Source organism: Canis lupus, chromosome 1 (genome assembly GCF_003254725.2).
Source record: "Canis lupus dingo isolate Sandy chromosome 1, ASM325472v2, whole genome shotgun sequence".
In the NCBI taxonomy this organism is placed as follows: domain Eukaryota; kingdom Metazoa; phylum Chordata; class Mammalia; order Carnivora; family Canidae; genus Canis; species Canis lupus.
Genome location: NC_064243.1, coordinates 91,748,321 through 91,766,165, shown reverse-complemented (window position 1 = coordinate 91,766,165; position 17,845 = coordinate 91,748,321). Strand labels below are relative to the sequence as shown.

Genomic DNA, 17,845 nt, shown 5'->3' with positions numbered 1-17,845 from the left:
CTTTATACCTGAAAATATTGAACTAGAATGGCTAGTGTAAGACATATTCTGGCAAAAATTACTGACCTTTGAAGAAAGAGAGAAAATCTTTTGGATATCTGGGCAACAACATTAGTATATTACATACAAGTGACAGAAAATCAGTCTTTTTGACAGTAATGCTATTCCCTAGAAGAAAATGGATGAAGATACCAGAGATCCACAAAGAAAGAAAATGTGAGCTGGGAATTCTATATCCAGAAAAACTGACCTTCAAAAACGTGAGAGACAAAGACAACTATTGCCATGCAAGAGTTCAGGAAATATTGTTCCTATGAATCTTCTTGAGGAATCTACTGAACAACTTGTTCCCCTGAGCCCTTCTTAAGATTCTATTAGAGAATGACTTTGGACAACCAATTTGAAAATATCTTAATGCTTGGCCCCTTTCAACCTGAATCAATCAATCCATTTTCAGTTCTTACTCTAGCAAGTGAGAGCCTAGGATCTAATCTTCAAGTACAAAATTCTCCAGAGGAGGAGAAGCCGCAGTGTCTCATTTATTACTATTTTGTCCTATCTCATAGGAAAGTTAATACAATCAGCATTGATGCCAAATTTTAGTATCAGATTTTTCAGAGTTTCATAATCCTGTCCTTTTTCCTTTACACCCCTTTTCTGTGGTTAAAGTTGTTAGAAATAATAAATGCACAGTTATCTATATACTTTATTCTATCTACAGAGGTGTTGTTTATACAATCATTGTTTAGCTTTCTATTTCTAGAAAACACACTCCTTAGGTAGGCTTTGTATTTCTAGGGAGGAAAATACTAAAAGGGTCACTTAACCAAGAATTGGCATTAATGCCATATTATTAAGTGGCATACATGCCACGAGTACTCTTCTTTCCAGGACTTTATATATAAAAATCTAGTTTAGAACCTCTGTTCTAGGGGTGCCTGGGTGACTCAGTGGTTGAGTGTCTGCCTTTGACTCAGGTCATGATCTGGGGTCCTGGGATTGAGTCCCACATCAGGCTCCCTGCAGGGAGCTTGCTTCTCCCTCTGTCTATGTCTCTTCCTCTCTCTGTGTGTCTCTCATGAATAAATTTTAAAAAAATCTTTAGAACCTTTGTTTTAGACCGTGCCCGGTATCTAATGTTCTTGGTCAACTGGCATTGTAGCTTTCCGATGGAGATTGGACTTTTGCATTTGCAAGTGCTGAAAATGGGGGGGGGGGGGGGGGCGGTGCCTGTGTGGAGAAATAGAGAAATATTGCTTCATAGAGGCAAGAGCAATTCTCTTGATCTTACCCCATGCCCTTTTCCATCTTTACCTGTATGCACTTGCAAAATGGGTAGAACTTGGATTTCTTCATGTGCCTCTAGGAATCTTGTCAGATGAAGCTAGGTGGAAGATATAATAGGCATCCGGAGCACTGCCATTATGATTTTCTTTGAGAAACTTCTGGGAGAGCAAGTGGCTTTTTTTTTTTCAGGGAGGAAGCCACAAGACTCTGGGCTCTTTTAAAGCTGCCTAAATTTTGTACACATGAACTTAATCCGCTTGTTACTTTGCTGCTACCAGCAGATCAGGCCTTGCCCTTTGACGAAGTAAGCAGATGTCCCTGAGGAAAGCAAAATTCAAAAGCAGAATGACAGTAAGTACACAGAAGCATCCAGCCTTCTGTACCACTGAAAAGATGAATAGAGATGTTTGTAAAGAGTCAGAATATTCTGCAAATATACTTCTTATTAATAGTAATAATAACTTGGTAGAAAGATAGATGCCTTGAACCTAAGTACAATGTACGTTGGATATGATCTCCACGTCACTCCTACTTGTCATCGTGTAATTGTATTTCATGGTCTTGCATTTATATTGTTCCCAACAATTCTTTAATGTATTCCTTAATTTTTCTGATACAGATTCTTTAAATTTAAAAATACACATTTATCAGTTGATAATACACTTTACCATAAGATAGGTGCACTTTAATACTGCTCACGTCAGTTAACAGAAGTCAACTAGAATGTTTGTTTTATGTACTAACATGGTCTAAGTATAGGAAAGAAAATTGGTACAAGTTATAAGATTAGCAAAGAGAAATAATGAGAAAACTTTCACTTCTGTGAATGATCTTAAAACTGAGAATTGAGATAATACTTGTATTGGATACACTTATTCTTAAATCAGTACTTTTGAATGAATAAGCTACCAGTTACTGTCTAATAAATGAGAATTAAAAGGATGTTAATACCCACCAAGAATGAGACTATGGTAAAATACGCTATCGATAGTAGGTGTCTTTTATTGGTTGCATGTATTTTCTGATTGTTAAAAATAAGTAATCTCATAGAAAATTCAAACAAGGCAGAACCTTGTAAAGGGAAAAATAAAAATTATCCCAAATCTCTCCATGCAGAGGAAACAACTGATGACATTTTGATGTGTCTCTTTTTAAACAGCTTTCTATGAAGAAAATAAACACATTAAATTGCTCCAATAACATATATGCTGTTTCGCAACCTGAACACAGGGCATCATGTTCCATTTTTTTAAAAAAAAAATTGAATTTATTTATTCATGAGAGACACAGAGAAAGAGGCAGAGACATAGACAGAGGGAGAAGCAGGCTCCCTGTGGGGAGCCTGATGCGGGACTCGATTCCAGGACCCCAGGATCACGACCTGAACCAAAGGCAGATGCTCAACCACTGAGCCACCCAGGTGTCCCCATCATGTTCCACTTAACCAACCATGTACATGGTAGATTTCACTTCTTTGCATCTTCTAGAGGTAGCAAACAACTCTAAGATGAATGTCCTCGACAGTACACTCATCCACACTAGAAAACGTACTTGCTGGAGGAAATGATTATAAGCAGAATGTCTAGCAAAGAATACCTAGACTTTACATTTTGAACCTATGGGCAAAATACTTACCAGAAACATAGAAATTTATGTTCCCAATAATTGCTATTCACCATTGTCTCAGACTCTTTCCAGTATTTGATATTGTTAATACTTATTTTTAAAAGGCTGACACACAGAGATAAAAATTTAGACTTCATTGTTTGATTACACATTTCTTTGACTGTTACTTCATTATTCACGTTCTTTTTGCTATTGGCATTTTTCTAGTTGTCGATTACCTGCTGTTCTCTTTACTAACTTTTCAATGAGAATGCTTGCTTCTTATTTTTTAAAGTTAATTGTATCTTGAGGATATTCAATCTTTGTTGAGTATGTTAAAAATATTTTCCCAGCTTATCGTTACTTTTCAATTTTGTTTAAAGTATTCATTTATTTTGCCAAAGCAACATTTTAAAAAATTACATAGTTACCAGTACTTACTGGATTCCATGGCATGCTTAAAAAGATCTATTCCAAAAAACAAACAAACAAACAAAAAACAAAACAAAACAAAAAACAAAAGAAAGATCTGTTCCACCTATATTTAAACAGAGGGTAGGAGAGGATGAAGAAAAGAGGCTATATGGGCAGGCATTTTGCAACGTCTGAAAGTAGGAAAAAAAGAGCAATTCATCTTATACCCTAATCAAATCACAACTGAACAAACAAACAACAGCAAAACAAAAAATTCTGGTTTAGGAGAATTGAACCAGATAAATTTTGAAACTTTCTATCTATTCTGGGATGGCATGCCATCAATATGTGAAGAAATGCTTTCACCGATTCAGAAAGATCTGTTAAGTCCCAGGTACTGTGCTGCATTTAGATTCAGAGAAAAAAAGATAATGATTTTAAAAATAAAGTAAAATCACCCTTACCTGCAAAGAGTTCACAAACTGCAAGCTACTATAGAAGAGTAGCATCCCTCCCTCATCTTCCTTCAAAACTGTAAGAAAACAATTGGCAAATGTGGAAAATCCTGGTTTCTTGGGGGGAAAAAACCACTTTTTGTGATTTAAAGAGAGCATATTGTGTAAAAGGGTCCCAAACTCCCTTCTTTCTGCTGCCTCTCTGCAAGGAGACACTGATGCCTTTGAGACACTGACTGGGCTGTAAATAATTAAACCTGTATTCATGCTTTATGCCAGGAAAATGTTTTCAAAACATCTGCACTATTTAACCAGCCAAGATGTTTTGCAAAAAATATTTGTGAAAGCTTCCATCAGGAGGTATTCATTCATTTGAAGTAATGGGTGAAAATATTTGAAAATATTTGGCCATTTTTACTCTGTGTATGCGTGTGTTTTGAATGTGTGTGTGTATGAATGTGCCACATACTTGTGTAACAGTAGAATTTTATATATAATTATCTTTCAAAGTCAAAACACTATCTGTATTTGAATTTGTGAGGGAGAATGAAAGACATTAAGGATGGGAACTAAGATCTACTCTATAATGAGAGAAATGCCAATAGTCTCTTATCATTTTAGTAGGATTTTAGAGTTATTTTACCTTTATTAGTCAAAAAACTTGGGAAGTAAAGATCAACATTTTCATTTTACATGATGAAATAATGTGCCCAAGTGTGATTAGGTGATTGAAGTCCCTAAGTTAGTAAATATCAGAAATGAAAACAAAACCCCAAGTTTATTACTTTTGCCACCACACTACAGCTGCTCTAGTGCTAAAGGCCTGTTTAATGTGTAGAAGGAGGAATAGCAAGTGACTTCTCAGTTATCTATGTGTGAACCTCATGAGAACCTAGCCACTCACTGTGGGCCCTGCTTGCAGAAACCAGGCTCCCTCTTTTTTGCGCTTGTCTTGGTTTTTTAAGAGCAATAATGAGCTTTGGAGTCAAATTTAATCTTGGGTTTTAACTCTGGTTCTGCCACTTACCAGCTGTGTAAATTTGGGCAAAAACCTTCTGCCTCATTTTTACCTAAAAACATTGGCAGTGACAATACTCTGAATGAAGATTCTATGAGATCTCTGGCACATAGTAGGTGCTCAAGAATCTTCCAGAGGAGTCTCGGTGTCCATCGAAAGATGAATGGATAAAGAAGATGTGGTTTATGTATACAATGGAATATTACTCAGCCCTTAGAAATGACAAATACCCACCATTTGCTTCAACATGGATGGAACTGGAGGACATGTTCCATGGAACATGGATGGAACATGGAGGGTATTATGCTGAGTGAAATAAGTCAATCGGAGAAGGACAAACATTATATGGTCTCATTCATTTGGGGAATATAAAAAATAGTGAAAGGGAATAAAGGGGAAAGGAGATAAAATGAGTGGGAAATATCAGAAAGGGAGACAGAACATGGAAGACTCCTAACTCTGGGAAACGAAATAGGGGTGGTGGAAGGGGAGGAAGGCGGGGGGTGGGGGTGACTGGGTGACAGGCACTGAGGTGGGCACTTGACAGGATGAGCACTGGGTTTTATTCTATATGTTGGTGAATTGAACACCAATAAAAAATAAATTTATATAAAAAAAAATCTCCCAAAGGGATGTTACCTGGACGGGCGCTCCTGGGATTCCGTCAAGAGATGCAAAATGATTTGGAGAATACAGGGTTTATAGGGATTTGGAGAATACAGGGTTTATAGGGAGTTTATAGGCCCTGGGCATAAAGGCAAGAGGCCATAACAGCTATGTGCTAACCCACCTGCAAAGAATTGGTAAAGGGCCATAGTTAAACTCCTCTTTTATCTCAGATCCTTAGATCCTCTTAAATCTCAGGAGGCATTATATTAAGAAGAAAGACATGGAGAGCCTTGAAAACATGAGAGAATTGTAGGGATGATGTTGCTGAACCTTTTTACAATGCTCAAAAATGGATTTTCCTAATCCTTTTCTTTTTTTTTTTTTTTTTCCTCCACCCTCTATAGCTGATGGCGTCTGTGTCTTTAAATGCTTACTCAACAGAGACACTGAATGCTGCCGGGTGGGGAAGGAATCCATCTTGATTACTCTGGGATACAACAGTGCTTTGTTGAAGTTTGAGTCTCATGCTGGTAAGTCTTGTGCCTGTCCTGACCCTTTCCTTGCCTTTCCTGAGGACAAGTCTCCTGATTGGTTGACTTTGCTGTTACTGATTGGTTGGCTTTTGGCAGCATGTTTACTGATGTGAGCTGCCATGGATAGAATGATCTGAAATTGGTGCTGGTGCTTACTTGATACCATGGCTAGAGAGCAACCAACCTTTTCCTAGATTAGGAGAATGTTTTTATTCTTGACCCCCCCCCCCCGCCCACACACACACACACTTTGATCCTCATTCATCCAGAGCTATAGGAGAGGCCACCAAGGATTGTCCCAGTCTTCATCAGTGTTGTTGGTTCTCCTTGAAGATGAGGTTGTTTGCAGAAATATCATTTTTCAATTTGAGTATCATTCAGAATGATTCCATGTTGTTTTTGCCTTTGAATCATTGGTTGATCATTTTTAGATTCTAGATGACAAATGTCAAGCAAGCAGGGAGGTAAACTAAAGTATAATTGGAAGTGTTTTAGGAAGGAAGAAAAGGCACTCTGGAAGATATCAAGTCTGATAAAGAAAATTAAGGCTAACAGTGCCCTGAGTCTACCTTAGATGGTTGACGGTCATTTCTTTAAGTTGGACATAAATGGATCTTGTGTACTTACAGTGTTAATCCAGACAATGTAAAGTATTAGCGATGGTACATATTCTCCTCTGGTTAGCTAAAATATCCTAAGTGATTTCATTACCGATAACTACTTGGGATAAAGAAATTAACCTGGTTTCTTGTTTTGAAATTCTACTCACACAGGAGTCAGCCAGAGTGAGGAATTTGTTTAACACATGTCTGTCCATCCATCCATCCTCCATTATTCGGTCCATCTTATTTTTATGATGTATTTTGGAGTAAATTAGAATAACCAGCACATTTTGCTGTCATGTACTTCCGGCTGTATATAATTAACTAGAATTCAAAATTTGTTTCTAATTTTTTTCTATCGAGTTAAAATTTTCATATATTGAAATGCACAAATCTCAAGAACACCATCATTCTTAAAAGTTACCTCATACCCTTGCCCTGTCACTCCCTACTCCTGTCCTTCCAGGGGCAGTCACTGCTCTGATTTTCTTCTAACCATGGATTAGACTTGCCTCTTCAAGAACTTCCTATAAATGGGATCATTCAGTGTCTACTTTCTTTATTAAGGTCACCGAGCATGTTTCGAGACATCCATGTTGTTACTAGTATTAGTAGTTTGTTCACTTTTATTGCTAGGTAATAGTCACAATTTGTTTATCCATTCTCCTTTTGGTAGATATTCAGACTGTCTCCAGGTCTTGGCTATCATGAGTAAGGTTGCTGTAAATATTCTCGTGCCAATCATTTTGCATACATATATTTTTTATTTCTTTTATATCAATATCTGTGGGTAAAATTGCTTGCTCATAGCATAAATGCATACTTAGTTCTATAATAAATAACCAGATTTTTTTTTCTAAAGCAGTTGTACCATTGTATACTCCCACGAATGATGAATGAGAGTTGTCCCACATCTTTGCCAACATTTGGTCTTTCAGTCTATTGAATTTTTTCCCATTTTGAAAATAAATAAATAAATAAAAATAAAACTTTCCCCATTTTGGTAGATGTGTAGTTGAATCTCACTGTGGTTTTAATTTACATTTTTCTGATGCTCAATGATATTAAGCACTTACTTTTTCATGGGCTTATGAATTTAAATCATTTACTTGTTACCGATTGGTTGTTCATCTATGGAGTTGTTTGTATCCAGGATACCAAGCAAGTGTCAGGCACGTAATTTATGATGTTATCTCCTAGCTTGGAACTTGCTTTACTCCTTTGGAGAATGATGTCTTCCGCTGAAAAGAAGTGTTAAAATTTGGTGAAGTCAAGGTTGTCATCTTTTTCCTTACTACCTTCTATATCCTAAGAACCTTTCAGATAGTGAATGATTTCTCCTGTGATTCCTTCTAGAAGTTTTAAAGTCTTACCTTTTGAATTTTTTATTACTTTATCATTTTTAAAATTTAGTATTATCTTGTAATCTCTCTTAATTACTATTTATATGGTGTGAGGTATGGACCAAGGATTACTTTTAGACCATATGGATACCCGTTTATTCTAGCACTCTGTGTTTAAAAGGTATTTGCAAGTCAAATGACTGGTTTATCTCTTTTTTACTTTGTTCATGTGTTTTGTTTCTTAAATTTCACAAATGAGTGAAATCATATGGTATTTGTTTTGAATGACTTATCTCTCTTGGTATTATACCATCTAGATCTATCCATATTGTTGCAAATAACAATTTAATTTTTTATGGATGAGTAATAGTCTATTACATATATATACACATATATGTGTGTGTGTGTATTTCCATGTGTGTGTATACACACACATCTTCTTTATCCATTTATCTATTAATAGACACTTGGGCTACTTCCATAATTTGGCTATTATGAATAATGCTGCAATAAACATAGAGGTGCCCATATCTTTTCAAATTAATGTTTTCATATTCTTTGGGTAAATACCCAGTAGCAAAATTACTGGATCATCTGGTAATTCTATTTTTAATTTTTTGAGGAATGTCCATACTGGTTCCCACAGTGGCTGAAGCAGTTTGAGTTTCTACCAACAGTGCACCAGGATTTCTTTTTCTCTACATCCTCACCAACACTTGTTGTTTCTTGTGTTTTTTGTTTTAGCCATTCTGACGGGTGTGAGGTGATAACCGCATTGTGATTTTGATTTGCATTTCCCTGATGACAAGTGGTGCTGAGCATCCTTTTGTGTGTCTGTTGCCATCTGTATGTCTAAATTGGAGAAATGTCTGTGTCTTCTGCCCACTTTTTATTTATTTATTTATTTATTTATTTATTTATTTATTTATTTATTTATTTATTTATAGATTTTATTTATTTATTCATGAGAGACAGAGAGAGAGTGAAACAGAGACACAGGCAGAGGGAGAAGCAGGCTCCATGCAGGGAGCCCGATGTGGGACTTGATCTCGGACTCCAGCATCACGCCCTGAGCTGAAGGCAGATGCGCAACCACTGAACTACCCAGGCATCCCTATTTTTTAGTTTTTAAAAAAGATTGACTCACTTTTGAGGGGGAATAGTGTATGAATTGGGGGCAAGGGAAAAGGGAGAGAATCTTCAAGCAGACTCTGCTAAGCAGAGAGCCCAACCCATGAGAACATCACCTGGGCTGTATCCAAGAGTCAGAAGTTGAACTGACTAAGCTACCCAGGTGCCCCTTTCCCACCTTTAATTGGATTATTTGTGTTCTGTGTGAGTTGTCGAAGTTCTTTATATATTTTGGATATTAAACTGTTATTGAATATGTCATCTGCAAATCTCTTCTCACATTCAGTACATTGACGTTTAGCTATGCTGTTTCCTTCGCTATGCAGAAACTTTTTATTTTGAAGTAGTCCCAATACTTTATTTTTGCTTTTGTTTCCCTTGTCAAAGGAGGCATATCTCGAAAAATATTGCTACAGCTGATGTCAAAGAAATTACTGCCTGTGTTCTTTTCTAGCAGTTTTATGGCATCTGGTCTCACATTTAAGTCTTTAATCCACTTTGAATTTATTTTTGTGTGAAAGAAAGTGGTCCCGTTTCATTCTTCTATATGTGGCTGTCCAGTTTTCCCAACACCACATGTTGGGGAGACGGTCTTTTTCCCATTGGATATTTTTTCTTGCTTTGTTGAAGATGAATTGACTGTACAGTTGTAGGTTCATTTCTGTGTTTTCTATTCTTGCATCTGTTTTTGTGTCTGTTTTGCACTAGTACCATACTGTTTTGATCACTGCAGCTTTGTAATATAATTTGAAGTCTGGAATTGTGATGCTTCCTGCTTTGCTTTTCTTTTTTAAGGTTGCTTTGGATATTTGGAGTCTTTTGTGGTTCCATAAAATTTTAGGATTATTTGCTCTAGGTTTGTGAAAAATGCTATTAGTATTTTGGTAGGGATTGAATTAGATCTGTATATTGGTTTGGGTAATATGGACATTTTAACAATATTTGTTATTTTAATCCATGAGCATGCAATATCTTTCCATTTATTGGTGTCATCTTCAATTTCTTTCATTAGTGCTTTAAAGTTTTCAGAGTACAGGTCTTTCAGCTCCTTGGTTAAATTTATTCATAGGTATCTTATTTATATTATATTATATTTTTTAATTTAATGCTGTTTTACTTTTGCTCACATTTATTTTTTAAATTTAATTTCAGTTTGCCAATATATATTACAACATCAAATACTCATCACATCATGTGCCCTCCTTAGTGCCCATCACCCAGTTACCCCATCCTTCACCCACCTCCCCTTCAGCAACTCTCAATTGGTTTCCCAGAGTTAAAAGTCTCTCATGGTTTGTCTTCCTCTCTGATCTTTCCCCATTCAGTTTCCCCTCTTTCCCTTATGGTCCCTTGGAGGGTCTTTTATTATTTTTTGGTGCAATTATAAATGGGATTGTTTTCTTAATTTCTCTTTTTGATACTTTGTTATTGGTATACAGAAATGCAGTAGATTTCTGCATTATATTAATTTTGTATCCTGTGACCATAACAAATTCATGTATCAGTTCTAATAGATTTTTAGTGTGGTCTTTAGGATTTTCTGTGTAGAGTATCATGTCACTTGAAAATTATGGAAGTTTTATTAACCAATTTGGATGCCTTTAATTCCTTTTTCTTGTCTGATTGCTGTGGCTAGGAATTCTAGTACTATGTTGAAAAAAAAAAGTGGTGAGAGTTGACATCCTTGCTTGTTCCTGACCTTTGGGAATAAACTCTCAGTTTTTTTCATTAAGGACAATGTTTACCTGTGGGTTTTTCAAATATGGCCCTTATCATGTTGAGATATGTTCCCTCTAAACCTATTTTGTTGATGGTCTTTATCATGAATGGGCGTTATACATTGCCAAATACTTTCTCTGTATCTTTTGAAATGGTCATATGGTTTTTATTCTTTCTCTTGTTGATGTGATGCATCATGTTGATTGATAGGCAAATACTGAACCACCCTTGCATCCCAGGAATAAATCACACATGATTGTGGTAAATGATTTTTTTAATGTATTGTTGGATTCGGTTTGTTAATATTTCATTGAGGCTTTTTAAATGTTGTCTTTGTCTGGTTTTGGTACAGCATAAATTCTGGCCTTATAAAATGAGTTAGAAGCTTTCCTTCCTCTTCTATTTTTTTGTAATAGTTTGAGAAAAATCAGTATTAATTCTTCTTTAGATGTTTGGTAGAATTAACCTATGAAGCTTTCTGGTCCTGGACTTTTGTTTGTTTTGTTTGATTACTGTTTCAATTTCATTGCTGGTAATTGGTATGTTCAAATTTTCTATTTCTTCCTTATTCAGTTTTGGGAGGTTGTATATTTCTAGGAATTTATTCATTTCTAGGTTGTTCAGTTTGTTGGCATATGATTTTTCATAGTATTCTCTTATAATCCTTTGTATTTCTGTGGTGTTTGTTGTTATTTCTTATCTTTAATTCTGATTTCATTTCAGTCCTCTCTCATTTGATGAGTCTGACTAAAGGTTTACCAATTTCATTGATCTTTTGAAAGAACTAGCTCCTGGTTTTATTGATTTCTGATTGGGTTTTTTTTTTAGTTTATATTTCAATTATTTCTGCTCTAATTTTATTATTTCCTTACTTCTACTGGTTTTGGGTTTTGTTTGTCCTTTTTCTAGCTCCTATCAGTGTAAGGTTAAATTGTTTAATTGAAATGTTTCTTACTTCTTGACGTAGGTTTGTATTACTATAAACTTTCCTCTTAAAACAGCCTTTGTTGCATCCCAAAGATTTTGGGTGGCTGTGTTTTCATTTTTCATTTGTCTCATGTAATTTTTTATTTCCTCTTTAATTTCTTGGTTGATCCATTCACTGTGTAATAGCACGTCATTTAACCTCCATGTATTTGTATTCTTTCCAGATTTTTCTTGTGGTTGATTTCTAGTTTCATAGCATTGTGGCCAGAAATATGTATGGTATAACTTCAGTATTTTTGAATTTGTTAAGACTTGTTTTGTGGTTTAATATGTGTACTCTTCTAGAGAATATTCCATGTGCACTTGACAGAATGTGTATTTTGCTGTTTTAGGATAGAATGTTCTGAATATATCTGGTAAATCCATCTGGTCCAATATGTCACTAAAAGCCATGGTTTCCTTGTTGATTTTCTTTTTGGACGATCCAGCCATTAATGTAAGTGGGGTGTTAAAGTCTGCTACTATAACTGTAATACTATCTATTACTTCCTTTATGTCTGTTATTAGCTATTTTATGTATTTGGGTGCTTCCATGCTGTGTGCCTAAGTGTTTACAATTGTTACATCTTGTTGGATTATTATGTTTATGATTACATAGTGTTTTTCTTCATCTATTGTTACAGCCTTTGTTTTAAAGTCTATTTTGTCTGATGTAAGTATTGCTACCCAGGCTTTCTTTTCACTTCTATCTGCATGATAAATTATTTTCTATTCCTTCACTTTCAATCTGCACGTGTCTTTAGGTCTGAAATGAGCTTTCGTAGGCATCATATAGATGGGTCTTACTTGTTTATCTGTTCAGTCACCCTATGTCTTTTTTTTTTTTTTAATTTTATTTATTTATGATAGTCACACAGAGAGAGAGAGAGAGAGAGAGGCAGAGACACAGGCAGAGGGAGAAGCAGGCTCCATGCACCGGGAGCCTGACGTGGGATTCGATCCCGGGTCTCCAGGATCGCGCCCTGGGCCAAAGGCAGGCGCCAAACCGCTGCGCCACCCAGGGATCCCACCCTATGTCTTTTTATTAGTGTTTAGTCCATTTATATTCAAATTAATTATTGATAGGTATGTACTTATTGCCATTTGGTTACTTGTTTTATGGTTGTTTTTGTAGTTCTCTGTTCCTTTCTTCTCTTGCTTTCTTCTCTCCTGGTTTGCTGGTTTTCTTTAGTGATATACTGGAATTCCTTTATCTTTAGTTTTTATATATCACCGGTTTTTGGATTGTGGTTTCCATTAGGTTTATATATGACATCTTAGGCATGTAGCACTCTGTATGAAGTTGAAGGTTGCTTAAGTTTAATACTTATTCTAAAAGCACTAAATTTTTACTCTTCTTGCTCCCACATTTTAGGTATATGGTGTCACAGTTTACATCTTTTTATTTTTTTGAATCCCTTGATTTATTTAACAGATATAATTAATTTTATTGCTTTATGCTTCATATTTTATTCCTGCTATGGTCTTTCCTTTCCACTTAGAGTCTCCTTTAACATTTCTTTTTTTTAAGGACTTTATTTATTTATTCATGAGAGACACACACACAGAGAGGCAGAGACGTAGACAGAGGAAGAAGCAGGCTCCATGCAGGATTGATGTAGGACTCAATCCCGGGACTCCAGGATCACACCCTGAGCTGAAGGCTGACACTCAACCGCTGAGCCACCCAGGCATCCCACCCTTTAACATTTATTATAGGACTGGTTTTGTGGTGATGAATTCCTTTAATGTTTGTTTTCTAGGAGACTCTATATCATTCTATTCTGAATGGTAGTCTTGCTGGGTGGAGTATTCTTGGTTGTGGGTTTTTTCTTTCAGCACTTTGAATATATCATGCCACTTTCTTCTGGCCTGCAAAGTTTCTGCTGAAAAATCAGCTGATAGTATTATGGGATTTCCCTTGTATGTAAATGTTTTCTTTTCTCTTGATGCTTTAAAAATTCTCTCTTTATCAGGACTTCTTGCCATTTTAATTGCTATGTGTCTTGGTGTTGGCCTCCTTGGATTGATTTTGTTGGGGGTTTTCTATGCCTCCTAGATCTGGAGTTCAGTTTCCTTCTCCAGATTAGAGAAGTTTTTAGCTATTATTTCTTCAAATACATCTTCTGCGCCCTTTTCTCTTTCTTCTCCTTCTGGGATCCCTATTATGCAAATGTTACTATGCTTGATGGAGTTGCTGAATTCCCTTAATCTATTTTCACTTTTTTCTCTCTCTCTTCTTGATTGTTTTCCATTACTCTGTCCTCCAGGTCACTGATCTATTCTTCATACTCTAGTCTATTATTTATTTCTTCTAGTGTATTTTTAGTTTTTGTTATTGAGTTCTTCATTTCTGTTTGGTTCCTTTTTATGGGTTTTTAAAAAATCTCTTTGTTAATGGTCTCACTGAGGTCTTGTACTCTTTTCTCAAGCCCAGTGAGTATCTTTCTGACCATGTCTTTAAATTCTCTATCAGACATATTACTTATCTCTGTTTCATTTAGGTCTCTTGCTGTGATGTTTGTCCTGTTGTTTCATTTGAGATATATTCCTCTGTCACCTCATTTGTCTAACTCTCCGTGTCTGTTTCTGTGTATTAGGAAACTCAACCATGTGTCTAGCCCTTGGAAGTAGTGTCCTTATGAAGAAGAGGTCCTATAGTGCTCTGCAGTACAGTGCCCCCTCTTCACCACACCCTGGCATTTTAGGGATGTCTTGTATGTGTGTTACAGGTACCCAGCTGTTGTGGCTGAGCCACTTTTTCCTTCATTCCAATTGTGTGCAGTGGCTTTCTTTGCCTGTTGTGGGCAGAGTTTCATCTCTGTGATGTTAGTGAGCCACCTTAGTCTTCAGCTGAGTCAGATCAGGTGTTTGCCAGAGATGAAATAGCACTGAACTACAGAGGCACTTTCCCTTTGTTATCCCCTGAGAAGATCCCATTGATAGGTGGGACTTGTAGTCAGACCTGGTGTCTGCCTCCAGCCAGTGCTGGGGCCAAAGCTGGAATGGTGTGTGTGATTATCTTCCCTTCTCCCTAGATCAGGAGTCAGTTTGGAGTGGTGCTAGCCCCTGTTAGGGCTGCTTGCACACTGTAACATTTGTGGCACTACTTTGAATGGACTCCTACTAAGGGCATGTTGGAGGGAGCAAGTTTTTTGGAGAATGTGATGGTGCAGCATGTGTATGCTGTGGGAGAAGGCTGACTCAGAGGGAAAAGATCCATAGGAGAGCACAGGGGTAGGGTGCATGGTGTTAGCAAGGTTTGCATGACAGGACATCAGCAGCCTCCCAGGAAAACTTCTGCTAAGGCCAGGTTGGAGGAGGCAACCCCAAGAAGCCCGTGGGAGCAGGAGCACTGTTAGCAAGCTAGGTAGAGAGTATTCCCACTATGTTCATTCCTGCAGGTGTCCCTGTATCTAGGTTATGGAGCAGGAGAGGAAAGTGGCACCTACCAGTTCCTTTGTTCTTGGAGAGTTCTCCCAAAGATTCCTGCCCCTTCAGCATAGGCCATGAGATTAGCAAACAAATCTTCTTATACACCCCAGGTGTCTTACAAGCTGCTACTTCTGCACTGTATCTCAGCAGGGCTTTTTGTTGTGTTGTCTCTTAAGGGCAGAGACTCACCTTCAGGTTCTCCCAGAGCTGAACATGCTGATTTTTAAAGTTCCAGGTGTTAATCCCCACTGATTGTAAGAACTTGAGAAATTAAGCCCCTCTGATTTTCAGAGCCAAGTGTTATGGGGGTACATCTTCCCAATCTAGGTCTCTTGTGCCTAGGGTGCTGGCTATGATAGTCTGTTTTTCTCCCCTCTCCATGCCTACAGTGTCCATCTCTCCTGCACAAAGTCCTAAGGGTCAGTTTGGTTCCTAACCATGTCTCCACCTTTCCTCTTCAGTGTGGTCTCTTCTTTACATTTAGCTGTGGAGAGTCTGTTCTGCCAGTCTTCAAGTCATTTTCTGGGTTATTTACACTGATGTGGGGTTTACCTAGTTATGTCCATGCAACAAGGTAAACAAAGGATCATCTACTCTACCATCTTACTGGATGTCTTTAATCAATTTTTAGTATTAATGTTGGATACCACAACCTTTTGTATTCATTTGCTAGTTCTAATAGTTATATTTCAGATTCCTTAGAATTGTTTCTTTTTTAAAAAAGATTTTATTCATTCATTCATGAGAGACACACAGAGAGGCAGAGACATAGGCTGAGAGAGAAGCAGGCTCCTCAAGGTGAGCCCGATGTGGGACTCGATCCCAGGACTCTGGGACCATGCCCTGAGCTGAAGGCAGATGTTTGACCACTGAGCCACCCAGGTGTCTCCTTAGAATTGTTTCTTTAAATAATCTGTCACTTGCACATAGACATAGCTTTACCCATTTTCTGGTCTTTACACTTTTTATGTTTTTTCTTGAGTTTTTGAAATTCTTATGACTTCCAATACAATGTTGAATGGACCTGGGAAAGTGGTTATCCATGACATTCTCCTAATTGTAGGGGAAAGTCCAGTTGTCACCATTAAGTATAATGTTTGTGGTGTATCTTTTGTGGCTGCCACTTATCATATTGAGGCAGTTTACTTCTCGCTGGAAATTTTTATCATAATTAGCCATAGATTTTGTCAAATATTTTTCTGAATCTATTGAGATTGTCATATTCTATAAACTTAGTGAATTACCTAGAATGAAATTATATACAACTGTTATTATTTCATCATTAAATTTTTGATAGAAGTTACCTGTGAAGCCACTGAGGCTTACAGTTTTATTAATGGACATAAAATTCCTGTAATAGATGTAAGACTCTTCAGGTTTTCTTCCTTTTTTAAAAGATTTTATTTATTTATTCATAAGAGGCACACAGAGAGAGGCAGAGACATAGGCAGAGGGAGAAGTAGGTTCCCTGTGGGGAGCCCGATGTGAGACTTGATCCTAGGACCTGAGCCAAAAGCAGACACTCAACCACTGAGCCACACAGGTGTCCCTCTTGAGGTTTTCTTCTTGTGTCAGTTTGACATTTTGTATTCTTTCATGGAATTGTTCCATTTCATCTAAGATGTTAGATTTACTATAAAAATTTCTTCATACCTTACATGTTATCCTTTTAATTAATAACATTTATAATAATTTTTATTTTTTCCTGATTTTGATTATTAATAATGCCTTTTTTATCAGCCTTGCTAGAGGTTCATCAGTTTTACCAGTCTTTTCAATAAGTCAGCTTTTAGTTGCATTATTTTCTCTATTGTTTACTTATTTTCTATTTCATTGATTTGTGCTCTTTATAATTTTCTTTCCTCTTTATACTTTGAGTTTACTTGGATCTTTTGTTTTAACTTCCTATAGTGAAACTTTAAGTCATAAATTTTACCCTTATTCTTTTCTAATATAATTTCTTAAGGTCATTAACTGTTAACTATTATGGCTTTACCTATATAACCAAACTTTGATATGTTACATCTTCATTATCACTCAGTTCAAATACATTCTCAATTTTCTTCTGATTACTTCTTTAGTCCCCAAGATATTGAGAAGTATTTTAATTTTCACATACTTGGGAATTTTATAGATATCTCTGTCATTGAAGCTGGACATTCTAAATCTTGTGCTATGGAGTGTCTGGGTTCCATTGCCTGCCTTTAAGGAGTATTGAGATTTGTTCAGACAGGCAGATTATATCATTTTAGGTCAACTTGATTCTTTTGAGATTTGTTTTTTATCTTTGCCTTGGCTTCCCTAAGTCTTTACTCGAGGTGTAGTTTAGACATGTAACTAAGGTGTGTCCAATCTTTGGTTTCTACTGTTATATCTCAAGTATTCAGCGAGGTCTCTCCACTCTGGCTGAACTAGAAACTCTCCTCACCCTGTGTTATCTCTGGAAATTTTTCAGCTTAGAACTCTCTCATACTTATTCTTTGCCCACTGTGGTTTTGACTATGTTGTGGAAATCTACCCTACAAATGTTTTACTTAGCATTTGTTCAGCTAGAAACTCAAGGGGAGCCCTATGCAAATTGTTTTTAGTTCTTTCTTCATATAAGAACTTTGTCATGAGTAATCTGCCTAGAAATTCCAGCAGCTTGTCTTCCTGCATGCCAATCTCTGTATCTTCAACTCAGCAAGACTACTCTGTTCTGTTTTACTTTCCATACCACGTCCTGCAG

At 36.7% G+C, this 17,845-nt stretch overlaps 1 protein-coding gene across 1 annotated transcript in view; it reads left to right on the top strand.

Annotated features, from left to right (window-relative positions):
- The window catches only part of LOC112643516 (histone-arginine methyltransferase CARM1-like), a 253,878-nt gene that overhangs the window by 85,649 nt on the left and 150,384 nt on the right, over positions 1 to 17,845 (top strand). Inside the window, exon 3 of the mRNA XM_035709112.2 lies at positions 5,793 to 5,918. Coding sequence (XP_035565005.2) covers positions 5,793 to 5,918 — 126 coding nt within the window. The remainder of the gene's footprint in view (positions 1 to 5,792; positions 5,919 to 17,845) is intronic.